Source organism: Procambarus clarkii, chromosome 22, assembly GCF_040958095.1.
Source record: "Procambarus clarkii isolate CNS0578487 chromosome 22, FALCON_Pclarkii_2.0, whole genome shotgun sequence".
In the NCBI taxonomy this organism is placed as follows: domain Eukaryota; kingdom Metazoa; phylum Arthropoda; class Malacostraca; order Decapoda; family Cambaridae; genus Procambarus; species Procambarus clarkii.
In genome coordinates, this window is record NC_091171.1 from 18,388,163 (window position 1) to 18,415,206 (window position 27,044).

Sequence of the window (27,044 nt, forward strand, 5' to 3'; positions counted from 1 at the left end):
GAGGAGGATTAAGACGCGCGGGCCTCTACATCCACATATGGTGTTCTCTGATTGTGCCTATGGCACCTCTTCCCTATTACTTGTAATAACAAGATTTTCCATTTTCATTGAGTTCATCGCATTGGTAAACATAGATAAATATTCACACACAGAGATCACACTAACGTGATGTATCAAATGAACAAATCCACAAGGCAGTGTCTGGGATGCTCCCGGACGCAGGTTCGAATCCTCGTCACGGCCCTCGTGGATTTGTTCATTAGATAAATATTGGTTTTACAGGATTTCGGTTATCTTCGTTTTCAGAGTGGTCGTATGAATCACCTTATAAATAAGGAGTCCATACTTTGCGCACTTTTTGTTATTACCATCTTGTGGTACAAGCTTTAAAGAACAGCAACCAGGGGGAAGGAGAACCTTCAGAACACTGGTGTAAACCAACACCTCCAACCTTCAGAACACTGGTGTAAACCAACACCTCCAACCTTCAGAACACTGGTGTAAACCAACACCTCCAACCTTCAGAACACTGGTGTAAACCAACACCTCCAACCTTCAGAACACTGGTGTAAACCAACACCTCCAACAAGCCACACAAAACAATATGTTCAACGGAAAAATATTTAGCTCCCGCGGTATGAAAAAAAACAAACGAAGACATTAAAACTGGAAACATATATAATACAAAAGAGTGTCACATAACTTTATTAAGTAAAAGTAAAATTTAATAAATTTGGGAGTAATCGGGCAAGAAAAATTTACATTTAAAAAGCAGAATAAAGTAATGGTAAAGACTAGGAAAATTATGGACATGAAAAACCTGAAAACTAGACTTTGGTGCCTACCTTCTATTGTCAGTTTCGGGCACCAAAATTCTGAACGACCAGACCATCAGCCACGACCCCTAATAAGAGACACGTCCGCGGGGTACTGACCTACGGAGACACGTATGCAGGGTACTGACCTACGGAGACACGTATGCAGGGTACTGACCTACGGAGACACGTATGCAGGGTACTGACCTACGGAGACACGTATGCAGGGTACTGACCTACGGAGACACGTATGCAGGGTACTGACCTACGGAGACACGTATGCAGGGTACTGACCTACGGAGACACGTATGCAGGGTACTGACCTACGGAGACACATGCAGGGTACTGACCTACGGAGACACGTATGTAGGGTACTGACCTACGGAGACACACATGCAGGGTACTGACCTACGGAGACACACATGCAGGGTACTGACCTACGGAGACACGTATGTAGGGTACTGACCTACGGAGACACACATGCAGGGTACTGACCAACGTAGACACGTATGCAGGGTACTGACCTACGGAGACACGTATGCAGGGTACTGACCTACGGAGACACGTCTACGGGGTACTGACCTACGGAGACACACATGCAGGGTACTGACCTACGGAGACACGTCTACGGGGTACTGACCTACGGAGACACGTCTACGGGGTACTGACCTACGGAGACACACATGCAGGGTACTGACCTACGGAGACACGTCTACGGGGTACTGACCTACGGAGACACGTCTACGGGGTACTGACCTACGGAGACACGTCTACGGGGTACTGACCTACGGAGACACGTATGCAGGGTACTGACCTACGGAGACACGTCCGCAGGGTACTGACCTACGGAGACACGTCTGCGGGATACTGACCTACGGAGACACGTATGCAGGGTACTGACCTACGGAGACACGTCTACGGGGTACTGACCTACGGAGACACGTATGCAGGGTACTGACCTACGGAGACACGTCCGCAGGGTACTGACCTACGGAGACACGTCTGCGGGATACTGACCTACGGAGACACGTCCGCAGGGTACTGACCTACGGAGACACGTCTACGGGGTACTGACCTACGGAGACACGTATGCAGGGTACTGACCTACGGAGACACGTCCGCAGGGTACTGACCTACGGAGACACGTATGCAGGGTACTGACCTACGGAGACACGTCCGCAGGGTACTGACCTACGGAGACACGTATGCAGGGTACTGACCTACGGAGACACGTCTGCGGGATACTGACCTACGGAGACACGTCTGCGGGATACTGACCTACGGAGACACGTATGCAGGGTACTGACCTACGGAGACACGTATGCAGGGTACTGACCTACGGAGACACGTCCGCAGGGTACTGACCTACGGAGACACGTATGCAGGGTACTGACCTACGGAGACACGTATGCAGGGTACTGACCTACGGAGACACGTCCGCAGGGTACTGACCTACGGAGACACGTCTGCGGGATACTGACCTACGGAGACACGTCCGCAGGGTACTGACCTATGGAGACACGTCTGCGGGATACTGACCTACGGAGACACGTCCGCAGGGTACTGACCTACGGAGACACGTCTGCGGGATACTGACCTACGGAGACACGTCTACGGGGTACTGACCTACGGAGACACGTCTGCGGGATACTGACCTACGGAGACACGTCTGCGGGATACTGACCTACGGAGACACGTCTGCGGGATACTGACCTACGGAGACACGTCTGCGGGATACTGACCTACGGAGACACGTCTGCGGGATACTGACCTACGGAGACACGTCTGCGGGATACTGACCTATGGAGATTCATAACGAATGTTACACATACAACTTAAACTACACGCACACACACAAACAAATTACTGGGACAGTCTTAAAACAGTTTGCTCACTCCATATGCAACTCCGTAAAAATCCCACCTCTTAAACCAAACCATAAGCATACGAACCCAAGCAACCCGCCTAACCCATCGATCCCATGCATCAAAAAATGTATATATGTGTGAGTTGTTACTGTGTACAGAAAGTTGAATTTTAACGTTGGTACCGTGACGTACAACAGTTGCCTAAATAACTCCGGATATTCTCTGTAATCTCTGGAACACAAGAGGCATCACACATGCATGGAAGAGGTTCAGTCTGGTCTCTAATCTACACAATAAAGTAACTCCGGATATTGGAGCGAGATACAATAAGTTGTGTAAACACCGAGAAACAATTGCCGTAAGCGTAAGAATAAAATAAAACTGCAGAAGGTCAATTAGTCCATACGTGGCAGCTCCTGTTTATAGACACCCAAATTCATTCATATATATGTCTAACCTGCGCTAAAACAATCAAATAATCCAACAATTTCAAAAAGCTGTACATGTGAGACACATTGCCAGAACAAATACTCAACTCTTGAAACCAGCCACAGGTGATATATATATATATATATATATATATATATATATATATATATATATATAAATATATATATATAAATATATATATTTATTTGACGTTATAGAGTTCATTTAAACGCCTGGCAATTACTGACAAGAGAATATCGTATATGTTAACAGGGCATATATCGCCCTCACAAACAACGCTGTTAGTCTACACACCAAATTATATGCACTTCCAAACTACTAAGACAAATTTATTTCTATTACACATATATTGTTTGCTCAACACTAACAAATGTAGGCTATTGCTAATTGCTGGAAAATGTAACTGCTAATTTGCTTTAACTTTAATATTCTTTTAATTGAAAACAAATATTTTTATTTAATTTTATTCTTTAAGACATTATTGATAAATATTTACTTTAACGCTGACATACGACTTTGAATTATGACACTCGTAAAGAATACATATTTCTTAAAGTTGCCAGACAATTAACTCGTGTAACAGGAAGACACAATAGTGTATCTTGGCCAGAAGTACTGACACATGGATGACGTGATGAACAGGCGTGGCTCGGAGCCTCCTCCGTCACGCACGCACGCACCTGCGCGCGCATGAGCCACCTCCCTTGCCATATATGGCCTCCTTTACGTAGTTCCGCATATTAAATTAATGATATACATACATAAATAAACACGGATGTATAAACATGTGCTCTCGCGTACCGGAAGAGAAGCAATAATAATATAATTACTGTGTAATGAGAGATGACATGACGGGTCCGTGCCAGCAAGGGACACCACCCAGGGAACACACCTGTTGGCTTCTGGTGTTGACGGATTCGCTCTGACCGGCGGGTCTTATCGCTCACTGAGCCTCAGAGATAAGAAAGGTATACACTCCACTACCAGGGACAAACTCATTCTGGCTACCTCCAGACGACTCTTTGCCAACCGTGCCACGCCTTTAGTACGAATGGTGAGCGTAAAATCTCACGCTCGCTACAATCATATATGTGTACACACATACACACAAAAGGATTGTTCCTGACGCGAGCCTTGACGCTTATCTATATCTCGGTTCATCTTTACCTCGTCACTCTGCCTCTCTGTGATCCACCAAACCAGTGCATAATTTACACACACACACACACACACACAACTCTGCTTCATTCATAAAAACCGTGGACACTGTCATGCGGAGGTGGCAGAAGGAACACTGCCCAGCTGATAGCCAGACACCACCCAAAATAACCCAGGTAACCACCCACTCCAGTCAGCTGTTGTGTATCTTACCTGAACCTACTTTTAGATCCTCACTCAAAGATGGGGAAGGGTTCAGCGGCTCTCGGACCACGAACTGCATATGGCAACAATTATGTATATTTCCTGGTAAATCTCCGGTGTTGTAGAAACACGTGCGGGAATGATGACAACACTGACTGCCAGGTGTGTTGTGCAGACACGGTGAAACCTGGTTAACACAACACTGGACGGGTCGCCCCACACCACGCATAACACCACCTCAACCCCTAGTCTTTAGAATCGGGAAAAATACACTTTGTACCCAGAATAATAAACTGTATAACGGCCAGTAACCACTACTACCAGAACTATATATATATATACGTATATTATATATATATATATATATATATATATATATATATATATATATATATATATATATATATATGCGAACAAGCCTGAATGGTCCCCAGGACAATATGCAACTGAAAACTCACACCCCAGAAGTGACTCGAACCCATAATCCCAGGAGCAACGCAACTGGTATGTACAAGACGCCTTAATCCACTTGACCATCACGACCGGACATAATGAGGTGATAGCCGAGGCTATTTGAACCACCCCACCGCCGGCACTCGGATAAATTATTATCCGAGTGCCGGCGGTGGGGTGGTTCAAATAGCCTCGGCTATCACCTCATTATGTCCGGTCGTGATGGTCAAGTGGATTAAGGCGTCTTGTACATACCAGTTGCGTTGCTCCTGGGATTATGGGTTCGAGTCACTTCTGGGGTGTGAGTTTTCAGTTATATATATATATATATATATATATATATATATATATATATATATATATATATATATATATATATATATATATAACTCAAAACTATTCTGGAACTAGTCTAGTTGTATATCTTTGAACCTTCTTCAGCTTCGACTTATCCTTTACAAGGTATAGACTCCATGCTGGAGCTGCATTCTCCAGGATTGGTCTTACATATGTCGTATACAAGGTTCTAAATGATTCCTTACATAAATTTTTAAAGAAAATTCTGATAGCCAGGCTCGCATACACCGCTGATGATATTCTTTTGATGTGGACTTCAGGGGACAGGTTTGGCGTGATATCAACTCCTGATATCACATCCACCCTGATATCCTGGTACACCGGTTTCGTGTGATTTCTAGATACTAGGTGTGGGCACCCGGACACCGCCGGGTACCCTTCCTAGTACATCTATACAAAAAAATGTATCTGTCTGTCCAAAGTTGGGGCCTAGAAGCTTGGGTCTAGTCCCACCCAAATTTGCAGGGGGGATGGTCTGGGGTATGGGACGGTCACTGATTGGTCGTGGGTAGGCTTAAGTTAAATGCTTTAAGAAATATTAGCAAATATTGACACCCCCCCAGCTGATTTTCATGGGGTCAAGTGTGAAATATATGGCGTGATTCCCGTGGGCCTTTTAGTTAACTTAATATATCATATATTACAATATATTAATATCGACTTTAATCTATCCATTTAAGATGGAGAATAGCAAAGAATAATATTAGAGCAGGAAATCAACCTGGAAATAACGAAGCACAGGTCAGAAAACTACCGAGTCTGTGGCAAATGTGTGTTTAACCAGCAGATAACAGAGCCAACTGGGAACGAAAACACACTCGACGTAATCTTGGCAACCAATGAAGAAATCATCAGACACATTACAGTCCCATTTACTACATACACAAGATCATTCAAGTTCAAACTAGCATTAATACTCGTAATACGTCCAAAAGAATTCAGAAGCGAGGATTATTCAATCAATTCAGTTTCAACAATAAGAGAATTGACAGGAAAAATAAGTAAAGAACTAGCAAACATTCGGTGGGAAACAATCTTGAGTAACAAAACTCCCACTAAGAGAACAGAACAATTGACTACTGAAGCATACAAGTCTGCTTGAAACCATGTACCTTTGCAGAGGGTCAGAAAGAGGCCCCCTCAAGAACGATTCTTTTTAAACAAAGCTCCCGAAATGCCAGTATGAGGCTATTATGTTTAACACCCCATCAAACAACATGAAAATTGAAGACCCGAACAACTTCTTTATAAACGATATTCAAACTCCAGACAATGTAACTGAAATTAACACGAACACGAAAGACTTTGAAAGATAAATTGACAACATGCCCATACACTCAACATTTGGTCCTAACTCCTGGAATTCAATATTCATAAATAAATGTAAAGTACCAGCAGTACGAGCGCTCAGTGTAATAGGGAAAAAAAATGCATATACAAGAAATTCCAGAGTACTTAATTCAGGAGATATCGCTCCATTACACAAAGTAGCAAAGCTTTGGCAAAAACTATTGACCAGTTGCACAAATATCACGAAAAAAAAGTTTTTGAGTGATTAGGAATCAAATCTTCAGTTTGATATATAATTTTTTTTTACTTCACAACATGGATTTTGAGAGGGAAGATCCTGTCTTTCACAGTTACTCAACCACTATGACAAAATCACAGAAGCATTATAAGAAAAACAAAATGCAAATGTTGTATACACAGACATTACAAAGGCATTTGATAATTATGACCATGGAGTGACAGCCCATAAAATGAGATTAATAGGAATAATGGGTAAAGTGGGGCGTTGGGATTTTCAACTTCTCAAACAGAATGCAGAGAGCAACAGTCAATCATATAAGATAAAGCCCAAGGCTAATCCTACCCATTTCCTTACCAATTTCCTACCATATTGTTCGCTCCATTGTGTTATTGGCCTTCCCGTATGTTCCATGTATATATTACGTGATACATACTTTATATATTACGTACCCGTCTTGTCTCTTTTTCTATATAATACATTTTGAGGACTTTGAAACGCTCAGTTGTCTTCTCAAACTATCCAGGTGATACATGGCCTATATAATGGAGGACTTTTTTTTTTTTTAAAGCTTTACTGGTACACTTGATTTAGCAGTCTGCTAATCCGGTAAACAAAAGTGGAGCTCCTAAAATGTTTCGAAAGATTAGGTCAGCTGAGGTAACCAGAGAATGATTACCCGGGAGGTTATCGGAGCGGGTTAAACAAATAAGGGGATATATCGCCCTATCTCACACTAGTACAACAAAGATGGCGATCCGTAAACAAGGTGTGGTGGGTGCAGCAAGTGGGGCAACAACTTACCCTTGCCTGGCCCACACACACACACACACACACACACACACACACACACACACACACACACACACACACACACACACACACACACACACGAGGCAGAAACAAATGGGCAAAGTTTCTTTCACCCTAAGTGCCCCTGTTACCTAGCAGTAAATAGGTACCTGGGAGTTAGTCAGCTGTCACGGGCTGCTTCCTGGGGTGTGTGTGTGTGGTGTGGGGGAAAAAAAGTAGTTAGTAAACAGTTGATTGACAGTTGAGAGGCGGGCCGAAAGAGCAAAGCTCAACCCCCGTAAAAACACAACTAGTAAACCCACACACACACAACCATCCTCGAAGATGGTAGTCACTGACGGCAGTAACTATTCCTGTTCAAATATTTATTTCATTATCGCGTAACAAAGACTGTAGAGGTCAGGAATCTTTCCTTTATATAATTAAATGGATCTTCTGTTTTCTCCAACCTGTCCCCGAAAACGAAAGTACTTAAAGCGACTATGGATGGAATGTACACAATATGAACTGTTACACTAAAAATAGGCCGTGTTTTATGCAACTGATTTTAAAGAGGACCCGAGAAAGTATAACGTTCCCTTGGTCAGTACAGGCCTACGGGAATTATATATGTACTAAATTACACCTATGATTGCTTACGTCAAGCTTACATTTGCTTATTTAGGGGTAGGCTGATAGGCTGTTTTAGTTTTTGTAATACCTTCGGAATTCTAATACTGTGAAGTGGACGTTTTGGGTACAACAGTCCATCCATATTAGCTCCGATTCTATCATTTTTAGACATTGGGTTTACCTTTTAAATTGAGTTTTCTTCACAAAATTAAAGTCTTTCTTAATTACAGTACACATTTTTTTTTGTATTTTACAGCTAGTGTTGAAATGTTATTTCCCTATTCTATGGTTATACTTGACACCTTCCCCATAGTTGGTAAGTCTCGCATTTTATACCTGCTTTGTTGGGCCGTCGTGTGAGGTGAGGGTATGACGGCCCTCCAGTCTCAACACAAGTTTGAACGTTGACGTCACTCATTACCTGCGTTTGATTACTCTTCATGATGGTTCCAGTTATTGTTCATTATTAACAAGTATATAGCCTACTGTGTTTATTATAAAGTAGCTATTGGTCAAATATACCTAATGTGAGATGTGTTATGGCGAGAAACACGGCATAACTCACAAGCGGAGCTGGCGTTACTCATCCGGAACGTCTTATCGGATGTCACATTTTTTATAATGAAAAATGAGAGCAAGAGATTGGCCCGTACGCCTTGACAACATAAGAGTAGAGGGACTGTGGTATTGGAGCGCGAGGCGGCGTTATCAGCGGGACGTTGAGGGTGGAAGCGGCGACGGGGGTCCGTCAGTACTGCGCTCCGTCCCAGTCAGCTCACAGCTCCAGCAGCACACGGTGCCCGTCCACCACGCCCCTCACCCTGGTGTAGTAACTAACTCAAGGTAATGTGACCGCATGGTAGCCTCCGCATCTCCGTCCACCTTGCAGCCACCGGTTAATGGTTCATAACACACGCCCGCCCCCAGTGATTCCTTACCGCCTTATTTTGACCTTCCTGACAAATATTGTTCGAGTGGCAAATACATGCAAAGGTTCATAATGTGTGCAGCTGTGCAATATGGCGTTTATGGCAGTGGGAATCAAAGTTACATGACTTCAGCCAACAGTGGAGCAAAGGACAGCACCCTTTATACATGCCAAACGCAAATATAGCCTTCAGCTTTACCCAAGAACAATGATCTGGCCTCAGTTGAAACTACATGTCGAAACCCGCCCTCTTCACATCACGTCTTCACGCCACATTCCACCTCAATCTCATTTGCCGAAATCAAAAGGCTATCAAAGCATTCCTAGCTCCTTGGTATTTCTGACGCAGTAAATGAAAGTGATTTTACATCATAAACAATTTCTGTGAGTGTGGTTGGCTTTTCAGCCAACAGTAAAGCTGATTTCAAGTCCTTAAATTTCGTCTTCGGATATCGCTAGGCTCGCTGAGTAGGGAGGCCGAATATGTGGAGAGGGGCAGGGTAACTGTGATAAGGTAGTGGGGGAGAGATGGTGCAGGGAGAGAGGGATGGCGTGGGGAGAGAGAGGGATGGCGCGGGGAGAGAGAGGGATGGCGCGGGGAGAGAGAGGGATGGCGCGGGGAGAGAGAGGGATGCCGTGAGGAGAGAGAGGGATGGCGCGGGGAGAGAGAGGGATGGCGCGGGGAGAGAGAGGGATGGCGCGGGGAGAGAGAGGGATGCCGTGAGGAGAGAGAGGGATGGCGCGGGGAGAGAGAGGGATGGCGCGGGGAGAGAGAGGGATGGCGTGAGGAGAGAGAGGGATGGCGCGGGGGGAGAAGGATGGCGTGGGGAGAGAGGGATGGCGTGGGGAGAGAGGGATGGCGTGGGGAGAGAGGGATGGCGTGGGGAGAGAAGGATGGCGTGAGGAGAGAAGGATGGCGTGGGGAGAGAGGGATGGCGTGGGGAGAGAAGGATGGCGTGAGGAGAGGGATGGCGCGGGGAGAGAGAGGGATGGCGTGGGGAGAGAGAGGGATGGCGCGGGGAGAGAGAGGGATGGCTTGGGGAGAGAAGGATGGCGTGGGGAGAGAGGGATGGCGTGGGGAGAGAGGGATGGCGTGGGGAGAGAAGGATGGCGTGAGGAGAGAAGGATGGCGTGAGGAGAGAGAGGGATGGCGTGGGGAGAGAGAGGGATGGCGCGGGGAGAGAAGGTTGGCGTGGGGAGAGAGGGATGGCGTGGGGAGAGAAGGATGACGTGAGGAGAGAAGGATGGCGTGAGGAGAGAGGGATGGCGTGGGGAGAGAGAGGGATGGCGTGGGGAGAGAGAGGGATGGCGTGGGGAGAGAGAGGGATGGCGTGGGGAGAGAAGGATGGCGTGGGGAGAGAGGGATGGCGCGGGGAGAGAGAGGGATGCCGTGAGGAGAGAGAGGGATGGCGCGGGGAGAGAGAGGGATGGCGCGGGGAGAGAGAGGGATGGCGTGGGGAGAGAGAGGGATGGCGTGGGGAGAGGGATGGCGCGGGGAGAAAGAGGGATGGCGTGGGGAGAGAGAGGGATGGCGCGGGGAGAGAGGGATGGCTTGGGGAGAGAAGGATGGCGTGGGGAGAGAGGGATGGCGTGGGGAGAGAGGGATGGCGTGGGGAGAGAAGGATGGCGTGAGGAGAGAAGGATGGCGTGAGGAGAGAGAGGGATGGCGTGGGGAGAGAGAGGGATGGCGTGGGGAGAGAGAGGGATGGCGCGGGGAGAGAAGGTTGGCGTGGGGAGAGAGGGATGGCGTGGGGAGAGAAGGATGGCGTGAGGAGAGAGAGGGATGGCGTGGGGAGAGAGAGGGATGGCGTGGGGAGAGAGAGGGATGGCGTGGGGAGAGAAGGATGGCGTGGGGAGAGAGGGATGGCGTGGGAAGAGAGAGATGGCGTGGGAAGAGAGAGATGGCGTGGGGAGAGAAGGATGGCGTGGGGAGAGAGGGATGGCGTGGGGAGAGAAGGATGGCGTGGGAAGAGAGGGATGGCGTGGGGAGAGAAGGATGGCGTGGGGAGAGAGGGATGGCATGGGGAGAGAGGGATGGCGTGGGGAGAGAGGGATGGCGTGGGGAGAGAAGGATGGCGTGGGGAGAGAGGGATGGCGTGGGGAGAGAAGGATGGCGTGGGGAGAGAGGGATGGCGTGGGGAGAGAGGGATGGCGTGGGGAGAGGGATGGCGTGGGGAGAGAGGGATGGCGTGGGGAGAGAGGGATGGCGTGGGGAGAGGGGGATGGCGTGGGGAGAGAGGGATGGCGTGGGGAGAGAGGGATGGCGTGGGGAGAGAGGGATGGCGTGGGGAGAGAGGGATGGCGTGGGGAGAGGGGGATGGCGTGGGGAGAGAGGGATGGCGTGGGGAGAGAGGGATGGCGTGGGGAGAGAGGGATGGCGTGGGGAGAGAGGGATGGCGTGGGGAGAGAGGGATGGCGTGGGGAGAGAGGGATGGCGTGGGGAGAGAGGGATGGCGTGGGGAGAGAGGGATGGCGTGGGGAGAGAGGGATGGCGTGGGGAGAGAGGGATGGCGTGGGAGAGAGAACTTTTGGTACAATGTGAGGACCAGACCACACACCAGAAAATGAAGAAACGACACAGTTTCGGTCCGTCCTGAACCATTATCACGTCTTGTGATATACTTGATAATGGTGCAGGACTTGATTATGCACATCACAAGGCTTGATAATGGTGCAGGACTTGATTATGCACATCACAAGGCTTGATAATGGTCAATAAGACCGAAACTTCGTCATACATCATTTTCTAATTGTCTGGTCATCATATTTTCTGTCACGTCATTGTGACTCATCGTCTGCTAAATGAAATGTATTATTCGAGAGGAGAAGTTGGGGGGATAGCGTAGTAGGGGATAGTGGAGAATAGTGCGGGATAGGGGAGGATAGCGTAGGGGTTAAGGAAGCATAGAGTGGAGAATAGTGTGGGGGAAAGGCCTGGCCTCGGGCCGGGCTTGGGGAGTAGAACTCTCAGAACCCCATCAAGCAGGTAAGGCAAGACTGTATGATGGACAAATAAAGGATAAAGTTATAAAATAAAAGATAAGCAACATAAATTTTCCAATTATTTAATCTAATCTCGTTGTAAAAGTATCCATCTCTTATTTATTGTTTAAACAAATTATTGTGTTTTGCAAGTCTTCAAGCTTGTCTGGTAAAACTACATTTGTACAAGACTAAAATCCGTCCACGACCATCAATATTGAGAGTGGAATTTTCCAAAAACTACAAATGGTGGAATGGAGAGCAATAGAGTTGGTGGGTTTGTCATGCACAACGTGCCAGGGTAGCTGGCGTTATCAGCCGGTAACTTATCGTGGAATGATAGATATGAGTCAGCCGGTGGGTCACATTGCCCCCTCCACGGCGTCCATTCTCCTACCTTCCACCCACCAACACCACCACCACCACCTCGTTCTCAACCATCACAGGTACTTCTAAATACACCCACAGGGCGCTCCTAACCACAACAACACAAACCCTTTACCTTCCCACCCAAGAAGTAAATTAAAGATCAGCCCACAAACAGTCATACTGATACTCTACTGACATAGAGCTCACTGAGCCCATATACCGGCACACTGTTGGTTCCCTACACCACCCTACTGGTGCTACCGGAAGTGCACGTGTGACACAATGTGCCTCGACCCTTCAGATGGAGCTGTTTGCTGTCCTCTCACTCAAATGTGTGTAGATCTCAAAAATTAATACATTAATTCTAAGTTATTATTTATAATCTTTATGACACATTGCAACATTTTGTGTCTGAAATTAGACACGGATGAACCAATCTTTTAATGATGGTTACCTTACCTTGAGGTTACCTTGAGGTGCTTCCGGGGCTTAGTGTCCCCGCGGCCCGGTCGTCGACCAGGCCTCCTGGTTGCTGGACTGATCAACCAGGCTGTTAGACGCGGCTGTTCGCAGCCTGACGTATGAGTCACAGCCTGGTTGGTCAGGTACCCTTTGGATGGTATCGGAGCCCAATTTATGTACTCACCTAGTTGTGCTTGCGGGGGTTGAGCTCTGGTTCTTTGGGCCCGAGGGACCATTTACGTGGATTCCATCTAATGTTACCCTCCACATACATGATAGAACTGATGACGTAGTCAAAGCACAGTCTTGACTATGCCTTCAAAGAAATTGAATATAACCTTGGATTGTTAGTAAGCAGTCTGAGAACAATAACACAAAAATAACTTCAACAAAACTTCATATATTCCAGACGAAGTCAAATCTAAAGTAGCTATTTCATATTATGCTACCACGAGGCTAAGCTGGCACATCTATTGCTAATGCAATAAAACCAAAATACTCATATTATATATATATATATATATATATATATATATATATATATATATATATATATATATATATATATATATATATATATATATATATATATATGTCGTACCTATTAGCCAGAACTCACTTCTCAGCCTACTATGCAAGGCCCGATTTGCCTAATAAACCGAGTTTTCCTGAACTAATATATTTTCTCTAATTTTTTTCTTATGAAATGATAAATCTACCCATTTCATTATGTATAAGGTTAATTTTTTTTAGTGGAGTTAAAATTAACGTAGATATATGACCGAACCTAACCATCCCTACCTAACCTAACCTAACCTATCTTTATAGGTTAGGTTAAGTTAGGTAGCCAAAAAAGTTAGGTTAGGTTAGGTAGGTTAGGTAGTCGAAAAACAATTAATTCATGAAAACTTGACTTATTAGGCAAATCAGGCCTTGCATAGTAGGCTGAGAAGTGAGTTCTGGCTACTAGGTACGACATATATATATATATATAATCACATTTCGTTCAAGAAAACCCTTACTTTTAACAATACATTTCACCCCTCTGAAGTCGACAGAATGATCACATAAACAGGAATGTAAATACAATGCGCTGGAGTGCTGTGCTGTATGAATAGCATGTGAATGTTGTTTTAAACATGAAGAAAGGGATTTACCAGTGTAAACACGTGCACACTCATAACAAAGGATGGAGTACACACAACTTGTTACTGACGAGGGCGAGTTCTTAATTAACATGGATTTAACTGTATCATTATTTTTTAACACTGCCTAATAATAATGGGTTAATATTAAGGTTTTTCAGGGCTGGGGCAAGATTTTCCGCATACTTGGATCAGTGTTTTTGTGATTAGTAGCCAGAATGCACTTCTTGGCCTACTATGCAAGGCCCGATTTGCCTAATAGGCTGAGTGATTTTCTTTATTTTCAATAAATTGTTTCCAGTTGGTTTAGTTTAAATATATTTATTATATTAAGAACAAATTATTGACTTAGTTATGTAAGTTTAGTTTAGGTTAAGATAGGTTAGGTTAGATTAGGTTAAGTTAGGTAGGGTAGGTTGGGTTCGGTCATACATCTCCTTTAGTTGTAACTCAAATTTTAAAAAATTAACTCATACATAACGAAATTGATAGCTTTATCTTTTCATAAGAAAAAAATTTGAGTAAATATAGAAATTCAGGAAAGCTTGGCTTATTAGGCAAATCGGGTCTTGCATAGTAGGCCGAGAAGTGCGTTCTGCACTTCTCGGCATTTCTGCATATACAGTAATATATATATATATATATATATATATATATATATATATATATATATATATATATATATATTTATATTCTGCGTGGCTATCAAAATTTGTATTTTCTCAGATATAAGTTAATATTATTACATACTAGAATGTGTTGAATAGTTAGGTCTACCTTACCTTGAGGTTACCTTGAGGTGCTTCCGGGGCTTAGTGTCCCCGCGGCCCGGTCGTCGACCAGGCCTCCTGGTTGCTAACTTAGGCCTAAGGTCTAAATTAGGTTAGATTCTGTTCTGTTGGCAGTTATTGGTATTTGCAGTATGTGGGTGAAACATTCAAGACAGGTGGCATTCGAACAGAGGACGTGAAAGAAGCATTGTTCGAGAAAATTACGAACATAATCAGTTGTTAGTCGTGTGTAAACCGTTCTTATTCATAAACAGAGGGTTTGGTGACTGGATTAACGAACATTTGACCTTTGTTAATGAGGACTGGTTGTAGTGGAATGTATTATAAAAACATAAAGTCTCCGTCTTTACGACTTTACCGTCTTTGGAGACTTTAGCAGTCTCCGTGGTGTAGTGGTAAGACACTCGCCTGGCGTTCCGCGAGCGCTATGTCATGGGTTCGTATCCTGGCCGGGGAGGATTTACTGGGCGCAATTCCTTAACTGTAGCCTCTGTTTAACGCAACAGTAAAATGTGTACTTGGATGAAAAAACGATTCTTCGCGGCAGGGGATCGTATTCCAGGGACCATAGGATTAAGGACTTGCCCGAAACGCTACGCGTACTAGTGGCTGTACAAGAATGTAACAACTCTTGTACATATCTCAAAAAAAAAAAAAAAAATAAAAAAAAAATAAAAACCATCACTATTCAAGAACTGTCTATATATTGAATTTAAAATAATATACAGGCGAAATTCTTAGCCAAGTGTAGGGTGTTTGATAGACCAATGATTTCCATTATGTAGTTAGCTTACAGAACATTTGGGTTCCTCTCCTGCATTCATTATGTAATTCTGTAACTTTCTGTCATTGCCCACGGGATTAGTATGGGTACATAATAGATTAATAAATCCACCCATCTTGGGCTTGGAAAACAGCTTCTTGGGTGTGTGAAGTTAAATAAAATGTTGCGAGTTCTCGCTCTCACTTGGTGTTTATTGTTGTGTAAAATGTGGTGTTTCTTCTCCAGATGTCTTGGAACACATACGTAGAGAACCTGGAGAACACCAGTGGTGTGACGAAGGCCGCCATCTATGGTCTGGACGGCTCACCATGGGCTGCTTCACAAGGCTGGACCGCCACCCCTAAGCAAATTCAAGACATAGTGAAGGCCTTTGCAGACCCATCAAGTCTCAGAGCAAGTGGTAAGAAAAACACACACCTTCAGAAACTTCTTGCCTAGTTTTAACCTTTTAATTCTTGATTGTGACATTAACTTTTGATCATGGTACTCGTATATATGGGTGATAAAGATAACTGGTAACAAATTGTATATCAAAACACAATCTGGACGGCCATTCCAGACACAGGTACGAGAACCGACTATACATATTTAAACCATAATCATACATACATTCGAGAAAGAAAGAAAGAAGGAAGGTTTTACCAAGAATTAACCTCAACCTAATAACTAAAATCACTAACACACGTTTCTGGTGTTTACTCCAGTATTACAGCTGCAGGAGAAAATCTACTAGGGCAATGAAGTGGGCATGATCCTACGACCTTGGCATTGCCAGCTGCATACTTTACCACTAGACCATCAAAACTTGTTGGTCTAGGGGCCTCGTAGCCTGGTGGATAGCGCGCAGGACTCGTAATTCTGTGGCGCGGGTTTGATTCCCGCACGAGGCAGAAACAAATGGGCAAAGTTTCTTTCACCCTGAATGCCCCTGTTACCTAGCAGTAAATAGGTACCTGGGAGTTAGTCAGCTGTCACGGGCTGCTTCCTGGGGGTGGAGGCCTGGTCAAGGACCGGGCCGCGGGGACACTAAAAAGCCCCGAAATCATCTCGAGATAACCTCAAGATAGTGGTAGAGTAAATGCAACTCTGCTTAGTGACAACGACTGTCATACTATGGCTGGCATGCACGCACACAGCATCACAGACTGTAGTTTCAAAGCGTTATTTGACAAAGGGTATGGGGAAGACTGGACAGCATAAGCGTAGTTTTTATCCTGTTACTACACTTATTTAATTACATTAGTTGTGGAAGGCACATCTATCCACAATTGTAATGCCAGATTCGACAAAGAATTCGAACTTCAGAATAGGTAAATTATAACGCAACAGGTACAACAAGGAACGTAGCCCGGGGATAAAGAGCTAACCTCACTTCCCGGTAATCACTGATAGGTCAATACACACATACACGTGGTTGAAAACAGTGACATACTATCACTCACCATCACTAACATTCAGCTAACGTCTGGTATAGTGTTGCATGTATAGTAACTGTATCAGTGTTCCATTCCTTGTTACCGAATTTGTGTATGGTAGGTGTATTTCTCCCTCATGTATCTAAGACAAGATAGTGATCCCTGATGTATCTAAAACAAGATAGTGATCCCTGATGTATCTAAGACAAGATAGTGATCCCTGATGTATCTAAGACAAGATAGTGATCCCTGATGTATCTAAGACAAGATAGTGATCCCTGATGTATCTAAGACAAGATAGTGATCCCTGATGTATCTAAGACAAGATAGTGATCCCTGATGTATCTAAGACAAGATAGTGATCACTGATGTTACAAGTCCTCGCCCGTGTTATTTACCTACCGCATATTTTGTAAACTATCATACCTCTCCATGTATGACACTGAATTAGTACAAATTCAAGCCAACGAAAACAATTATATATTTAATTAATTAGTGTCTGGCATGTGCTCCTCACCCATATGCCAGACACTATAACTGTTCCTGCTCCTCACCCACATGCTAGATGACTATTCCTGGTTCTCACCCATATGCCAGACACCACAACTATTCTTGTTTCTAACTCGACATACTGTTGTGATCTGTCCAACACTACAAGCTAAAGCCTCAAGACTGCAACATGACGTGTCAGAATTTTATTACACATGTACAAGTACATTTTCACTGTGTAACAATGTCACTTAGTGGAAAACATATTTAATATTACTTTATATACCCAGTATATACAGTGTATCTGTTATCCAATTAGCACACCAGCCATTAACTGGCCCAAAAAAGACGTTTAAGTTAAACAATACTAACAAATGTGACTGGTTAGGCCATTGATACTCAGAGATGAAACAGTTTAGGTCACCGATACTTACACATACACGTAAGTCAGTTCAGAACTCCCATATTCACAAAGAGGCAGTTTAGAACATTGATACATCCAAATGAAAGTTCATGTCTCCAAAACTCACAAGTAAGAGGTTTAGGTCACCAACACTCACAAATGAGACAGGTTAGTTCTCAGATGTTCTCACATGTAAATACTGTATAGCAACTACACCAGTGATCAGAAATGTTTATTTACAGATGCAAGTTAACATTAAGTGCAATTGTATTCCAACAAATTTATTACTATACTGCACTGCACTCCATATTATGTCTGAATTTTATAATTATAGCACAGAATTCCTGTCATTTTTATTACTCTTAAAAAGACACACACAACGCTAAACAAAATTTGTGTTCCTTGGTAGTGTTATTTCCTAATTGCTTATGCCTCCAAAATATAAAAAAATGGCTATTATTCTCCACAAATTTTGCTTTTGTGACTGCTGGATGCCTTGAACTATAATGAGTATGACTGGTAAGTCTTCAGAGACTTCAAAATGGTAGTATACCCGATGTGGTCTTCAATGTGGCATTACCAAGGTACCCTGGTATCTTTATCTTTGGAAAAACAGGGTCACAACGGGTCACTACTACTGGTGGGACAGGCCACAAAAAACTCAGCTCTCTGTGGGGAAGAACAGAGTGAAGTGGGAGCAATTGGTAGACCTCCAAAAGGTGCTTATGACATTACTGCATATCAAATTTGGTCTTATAAAACAATTTGTCCCAACTCTAGATAAGGAGTTGGCAGCCTAGAGGTACTTTCTTCCCAAAAAACTTCTCCAAAATTGTCTGAAGCAAAGGTCAAAGCCTGTGTGTTCACCAGACTGCAGATAAAGAAGATCCCCAAGAAGCTCACTAGGAAGGAGATCGAGGCTTGGATCTAATGGTTCAAGGCTTCCAGGGGCCCAAAACCACGTGGAGCTTGTTTAGACTCTCGTGAAGAACTACAGCACAATGGGCTGCAGGCTGTCCCTAAAAATTCATATTCTTCATCTCATCTTGATAAATTCTAGAACATTGGAGTGTACTTGGAGCAAGCAAGTGCTTCCACCTTCTATCATTCAACTTTACTTTGAATGCTGTTACCAAGGACAGTATGATGAGAACATGATGAGAGACTACAATTAGGGGATGTTTTATGAAAGAAATTTAAAGCATAACCATAAATCTTGAAAAACTACTCACTTCTAAATCTTTATGGTTACTGTTGCATAACTTTAGAATAAATACATGTTAATAATGATTCATATGTTGCTTTTTCCTGACCCTAAGTGAACGAAAAGATACAAATTTGTCTTATTTTCTCATCGGAAATAGTTGTCAAAATATGACTGTTCTGATCACAGAGTAAAGTCTGAAGAGGATAATATACATTTTCTACACATTTTAAGCATAAGCAATTAATAATGAATACTACCCAGGAACAACAATTGTGATACAATGTGATCAGATAATAATAATAATGAAATACTGTAACCAAAATGAATAAATCACATGATAAAACTAAATCCACCAAAAGTGATAAACCAAAAATAATTATGATAAAGAAAAACTAGATTTGATATTATAATGATAAGTAGTACTGTTGTCAATGTGATTAGCTACTGTTAACGATGGTGATTTGAGGCAGCCATATACTGTACTGTATTAATGAATAAAGAGGTCGACCACAACATTTGTAGTAGCCACAGAATAACAAAGTTGACCACAGGATGACGCAGCATAATCAACGGTGTTGTTTAATGCTTGACACACGTAAATACTGTAGATATTAAAAATTTTCAATGCATGGCACATTCAAGCAAATGTTTCGTGCTCTACGCAAGACGATCAAGTCAATACAGTACTGTATATCATTTCAGGAAATACTCGGTATAGTGTGTGCAACAGCTAAGTTACCTATGAAGTAATGTACTGTATTTACTACAGTCATAATAGCTCTCAGCTAAAAATTGTATTACTATTTGTTTGCAAACTGGTACAATCTATTTAGTCATGTAATGCAGTTGCCACACAGAATCACCCAGTTAGTCAAGCTAATTAAGCTGCTACGTTATACAACCCAATTGTTAATGACCAGGTGATGGGGTGAGTCCCCTCTTCTCCTATATCTAGCCCCCCCCCATTGCATTATTTTTTAACAGAGGATTTCAGTTTTATTTCACCTTTCCCTTTATATCAACAATACTAAGCCAATTACACTTGCAAATAATCAATTGTTTTTTTAGAATCTAGCATGTACAGGTACTTTGCTAAGAGTGTGACTCAGTGACCTTCCTTTTGGCTATGGGAAACATCAATAAGCATATCATATTTTCTGTACTTGAAAATAGTTTGCAAGGACCAGCACGATATTTTTTTTGTTATTTATATATACAAGAATTCTTAGATGGTACCCATTTTACTGTTGGGTAAACAGAGGCTACAGTTAAGGATTGCTGCCCAGTAAATCCTTTCTGGCCCGGATACAAACCCAGGCCAAAGTGCTCGCAAAATGGCATGCGAGTGTCTTACCACTAAGCCACGGGGACTGCTGCAGTATATTGCAGGAATGTGGAGTTTCACATCAAATATGAAATCCCCTATCCAAGTACAGTATAACTGTAAACAAGCAATGACGGAAAGTGCTTAGTGAGGCACCAACTGTAGTGGTAAGATGTGAGGCAATTGTTAGGTTACCAAATAATGTTTTTAATGCCATTGATTGTCAAAGACTATATACCTTATGTAAATATTCAATAACTTTTACAAATAGTTTTCAGTTATGCAGTATCCCCACTTGCCAATGTTTCTTGACACAGCTTCTGAAACCTGGTCTATTTCAATCCCCCCTTCCTTTCCCCTTCTCTTTCTTTAAGTTCTTGCTTCATCCCCGTTCCCTTCCTGGTAGGTCTTACCTTAATCATTTAAAACCCCTCTCTTACTATTTATCTTGTCTTATTCTAGTACCCCTCTTCCTGTAATTACATGTTTTATTCTAATACTTTTGCATTCGAGGATGCTAAAATGCGTCATCTGCACTCCAACAGTAAACTTTCCAGTGACGCAAAAAACATCACTCCGATTACTATTCACAAAACGTGTATATTTAGTGCTGTCATGCATAATCTATTATAAATGCACTCTTGCTTTTGCATGTATTCTCTAGAGTATTCATTTGTGAATATTTTCACACTAAATTTATAGGTATAACCCAAGAAATAACTAAGAAAACAAAAATATTATTGTAAAAAAATTCACATTGCTGAGCAGCCAGTGAGCGAGGCTGGGAACCCAGATATGCTCAGGCATTCATTGAGAGGCTTGATTGGCAAAGTGCTAATAAAGCCAGACCTTACATGAGTGGGTCCATGTGAGGTCTTGCTTTATTAAACCCTTTCTGTAAAACCATTTCTTTCAACATTTCTATAAGAACTTGCTCAATTTCAACCTGCGATATATTGCTATATTTTATTTCACTCTTTCCCTAATATCAGATTTTGCTTTTTTTATTTCACCCCTCCCATTTAATGTGAGTTCTTCCTTTTTTATTTCACCTCTCCCCTTTCCCATGAGATCTTGACTGATTTTTTTTGTCACCCCTCCCCTTTCCTGTGAGATCTTATTTTATTTCATCTCTCTTGCCTTTTTGTGAGGTTTTCAGCACCTATCTTTACACGAAATCATACTTTACTTCAGTCTTTCCTTCCTATGAGTTTACTTCAATTCACCCACTACCCCTCTTTATGTAAGGCCTTATGTCTTCCTTCCCCCTAACTCCAGTCCCTATAATTTTCTAAGGTTCTCCCTTCCTATGAAATTCTGCTTTATAAATCTGGCATTATCTTACATGATCTTGCTCTATTTCACTCCAACTTACAGATCTTTTTTTATTTTCACTCTCCTACCTGTGAGATCTTGATTTTGACACCCACCCTCTTATCAACCATAATAATTAATAACTTATCTTGTGCCATAGTGTCATTATTAGTGCCAATGTTGTTGTGCTATGTATAATGTGTGTGTCAGTTATTATTTAGGGTCCTGGTAGTATAGTCAGGTTCATTCTCGACACACAATTGAGAATTCCAGGATCGAATCCCTTATTGGGCTTCAAAGAAATGGTTGGGCACATTTCTTTCACCTAATGCATCTGTTCACCCTAGCAGTGAGTAGGTAAGTAGTGAGTATCCTGGGTGGGGTCAGTAATTCGGCCTGGGTCGGGGAGGGGGGCCTCGACAAAAGCCAAAACATGTATGAATACACTCTGGCTTCCTGTTCCCCGACACAATGAATTATTATTCAGGTTAAGGCCAGAAGTGGATGCATGACTGTGTGGACATTCAGCCACTTGGCTAAGGGGACCATGACAAGCCTAACAGGCTTTCCCTCTCCCTTTAACAATGGAAGCCTATATAATAATGATACACTAAGTCAGAATTTGTGTTTTTATGTCATGTGTTTTGTGTTGCCTAATGTAATACAGTAATCTATTTGCAACAGGTTGCTGCAACAAAATTATTTGGCAAGAATTAACCAGTGTGTTACTGTTTTAGCCAAACTGTACTTATACCAGTAACAACTGCCAAGTTCCTTGAGTTCTAAGTCTTACAATATATAACCTAAATCAGGCTTCTCTGGTAAAGTTAGGTTTTTATTACTTGAAGCCTGCATAGCCATCCCCTACCAGGCTACCCATGAAACTTGAAACTCAAACTATAGCATGATCCTCACACCAACTGTTTCCTATATTTGATGGAAATATTAACAAAATCTTGGAGCTGCCCATTGCTTATAGTGTGCTTATTTGTGTTTTAGTTTGAAAAGTCCAAGTGACTGCAACCTAACTAGAGAAGCTGAATACCAGTGCTTCTGCTTATTTGCAGAAAGTTAGAGTTAGGGTTACACAAAATACGATAGATCCACCACTGTAAAGGCCAAATTCACATTTCCAAACTACTATCTAGGAAATACTTTATAATAATGTATATACAGTATATCAAATTTAAAATCTTTTCATGTGCTGCAAATACCTTAAAGTAATGTTTACCAAGCACTTATAAGGTGTTTCAGCTATTATAAAGATACAAAACTAAATTTTTGTTAATAATCAAATGCCGTCCTTACATCAGCTTTAAGACTCTTGCTATGTGTCAACCAAAAACTTGCTTATACTATTCCTTGCTACATATACTGCCAAAAACTGTAAAGAGATTACTAAAAGGTAATTGTATACCAAATTCACATACACTTGGTTGTAAACTTACATACAAATAAATAATGATAAATAGATCAATATACTTAGCAAATTTTCATCAAGGTCAGATTTACTCATTTAATAATTTAAAAGAGTTAATCCTTTACCATAGACTGCATTATGCTGACAAAATGCTGATAGAAGTGTTTTCCAAGTAATATGAATACTGTAATGAAAAATTAAATCATAATGCGAATGCTACATCATCAGTGGGGTTATGTTATTGTTGTACTGTATATTAAAACATCTGGAAAGCAATGAGCTGTTGTTCTTTAGTGCTATAAATATGGTATGTTTCTCCTAGGCATGGGTCATACTCAGCATATTTACCCAAGTTGTGTATTATATTTATATTTAATATATATATAATCACCTTGGGCAGTGGATGCCTCAAACACCTGTCCTCTGACAGGGAGGCGGATGGACTAATGATTGTACTATGCGTTAGCCTGAAAAGAAACAGTTCCCAAGGGCCCAGATGGGACTTGCCAATCTTTATGGCTGTTTACCACTCTACAGTGGCTGTAATATTTCATTCACGTGCCGATGAAGAGAAACAATAACGTGACTGAAAAATGTTGGTTTGTGATTGTTAGTCAATTGTGACCATTATCAAGTCACAATTGACTTGATAATGGTCCAGAATGGACCAAAACGTCATTGTCTCTCCAATTTCTAGTGTGGTTTGGTCAACACTTCATTCAGCTTGAGTGCCTTGAACACCTGTCCTCTTATGTGGGAGGCAAACTCTCTATTGACTGTACTATGGGTTAGCCTAAAAGAGAAGGTTCCCAAGGCAACTATCTGCTGCCCAGTTAGGAATTCCATATCTCCGTGGCTTCCACTCAAGCACAGAAGGATTAGGAATACCACGCCCTATGTCATATCTTAACCATCTGGGCAGCAATTAATTACCTTGGAAACCTTCTCTTTTAAGGCTAACCCATAGTACAGTCTGTCGAGTGTCTGCCTCCCACGTTAAAGGACAGGTGTTTGAGGCACTTGGTGCCCAAGGTGAATGAAATGTTAAATCCACGGCAGTGTGGCATACAGTTTATATTGTGGTATGTATTAGTAATACCACGACTCAGGCGTGGTATTACTAATCCTTCTTTGCTTGAGTGGTAGCCATGGAGATAGGGAATTTGGGCAGTGGTTAGTTGCCATGGAAACCTTCTCTTTTAAGGCTAACCCATAGTACAGTCTGTAGATAGTCCGCCTCCCACATCAGAAAACGGTCTAGTATAGTACATATTATATGTACTGTACTATATTAGGCCCAGGATTGCTTGGAGAGGGGTAAGTAATGTTCTATTGTATATCTATGTTGTGGTTAAGAAATCTTCACATTTGGCCAAATTCATTTATTTTTTTTATTTTATTTATTTATATATACGAGAGTTGTTACATTCTTGCATAGCCACTAGTACGCGTAGTGTTTCAGGCAAGTCCTTAATCCTATGTTCCCCAGAATATGACCCCACGAAAAATCATTTAACAACCAGGTACCCATTTTACTGTTGAGTTAAACAGAGGCTACGATTAAGGATTTGTGCCCAGTAAATCCTCCCCGGCCAGGATACAAACCCAGGACAAAGCGCTCGCCAAATGCCAGGCGAGCGTCTTAACCACTACACCATGAGGACTGCAAAGCTTCAACGAGGAGGACTTTAACGAGGACTTCATAATGCTAAGCATCAACGTTTTGGTGGTCCATCATTACATATTGATGCTTTCAAGCAAATAGTTACTATAAGTACTGTCTAAGTTTCACGTATCCAAACACTATGGCAACGACCCCTCACCGGGTAAGCCAGACATCCCCATAAGCAGAATTCTTACCTGGGAAGTCCAAAAATTACCATTTTTGCAATTATTTGTACCACAACCAACATAATTTGAATTTCTACACACACACACACACACACACACACACTATAAATAACAAGTATGATTTAAAACAAAATCTTCAGCTTACTTTGTTATAGTTCATCTTCTTGTTTGATACTGTAGATCTTGAAATGTGTAGTTCTTGAAAATTTATGTAACCTAATCAACGGTTATGGAAGTCTGCATTATCCAGCCAAATCTTCGGTTATCTGGATTTCTGTCCGATAATAGGGAAGTTTTGGCAGTAAATTATCTGGACATAATTTTAACCAGATAACCCAAATATTCGATTCAGCAGGCTTTGGATAACTGGGCTCATGCAGTAGTGAACTATCATTTTAGGAGGATGGACTGATATAATTGTATATACAGTATGTCACTAGGAATAAAATACAACATAACCATGTGTAATACTCAGCAGTCTTAAAATCATTCAACAAATTCAAGTTAAATTGATTAAACAAATTGGCCATTGCAGGTATATGGCTGGGAGAAGACAAGTATTTCTTCTTGAGCAGCGACAGTGAAGTGATGAGAGGGAAGAAGGGCCAAAATGGAGTTCACATCTGTAAGACCAAATCTGCCATCATCATTGGATATTACGAGGACCCCATTCAACCAGGACAGTGTGCCAAGGAGGTGGAGAATGTAGCAGAGTACCTGAAGGGCCAGAATTACTGAGTCCCCCTAGAAAGCCTATATAGATTAGATTAAAAACTTCACAGCATCATAATTATGTCTACAAAGAAGATTTGGCATGACATGACAGATGCTCTATCTCATCCCTTCTGGATTCTACAGCCCTGTTTCTATATGAAAATCATGGCGCCAATCTTATTTTTATACATGAAAATCATGGTTCTTAACCATTATTAAAAAAAAACTGGTTCTCTATCAAATTTGTCTGTCCAAACGTGTAAACTACGATGTCACAATACTGATCTTTTAATATAAAAGCCATGGCTCTATATAAGTTTCTTTCAATGAGAAGTCCATTGTTCTATACCTTTGTGAAAACAGATACTGTATAAAATTATAGTTTAACAACCTGTTTTCTGTTAAATAAACGATCCTATTAATTAAAGCAATCATACAATTGGGATAATGATGATATATAATTATAATTTGTAAACTTAATTTGATACATATAATACATTAAAAAGTCCTTTATTTCAGTTTAGTCATACCCTTTTATTGCATGTATCTGAGCAAGAGATGAAAGTAAGAGAGCGGGGAAAGGGAGAGGAATATAGGGCAGAGAAGAGGTGTGAGGGGACTGGCATAGAGAGGGAGAAAGACATAAGGAAGAGAAGGAGAGGGGTACAGATGAAGGGACAGAGGCACAATATACTTATATCACATATAAGAAAAGACTAGGTAGTGAAGTAGTGAAAAGGAAAACAAAAAGGAAAAATAAGTTGCAGGGAATAAGTAATAGCAGAGGAAGTGTAAATAGCAACAGAAGACAGTGTGTGAGGGCTCACAGCAAGGACTGAGTGGTACCCATCAGGGGTGCAAGGGCTGTCTTGAAGGTACCTTATTTCTTCCAAGAGAACAAAGCCTGACCAGGCTGTGGTGGGTATGTGGGGGCCACTCCAAGCAACAGCCTAGTGAATCAAACTCTCACAAGTCAAGCTTGGCCTCGAGCCGGGCTTGGGGAGTAGAACTCCCAGAACCCCAACAACCAGGTATCAACCAGGTATCAACCAGAGGTGAGATTGAGAAAATTGAAGGAAGATGAGAAGTTAGAAGCGAATGGGGAGAAGATTGAAAGAACACTCAGCTAAAAATATGCTTTTAACACTTTAACATTCTGTACTTCAACAGTAAATGTTCTGTTGATAG

The 27,044-nt window shown here is 42.3% G+C and overlaps 2 protein-coding genes across 4 annotated transcripts in view; one reads left to right on the forward strand and one right to left on the reverse strand.

Moving 5' to 3' along the window:
- LOC123757839 (tyrosine-protein phosphatase non-receptor type 11) overlaps positions 1-27,044 on the reverse strand; it is a 301,801-nt gene that overhangs the window by 243,906 nt on the left and 30,851 nt on the right. The window lies entirely within an intron of this gene.
- LOC123757892 (profilin-1A) lies at positions 8,939-26,369 on the forward strand. 2 transcript variants are annotated; one of them, XM_045741816.2, is made up of 3 exons: positions 8,939-9,101; positions 15,945-16,119; positions 25,678-26,369. In XM_045741816.2, exons 2-3 carry the CDS (start codon positions 15,945-15,947, stop codon positions 25,878-25,880), a joined length of 378 nt encoding a protein of 125 aa, XP_045597772.1. In that variant the 5' UTR covers positions 8,939-9,101; the 3' UTR covers positions 25,881-26,369. The 2 variants fall into 2 exon arrangements, with proteins under 2 accessions (XP_045597772.1, XP_045597782.1); XM_045741826.2 differs by lacking the exon at positions 8,939-9,101 and adding an exon at positions 12,468-12,614.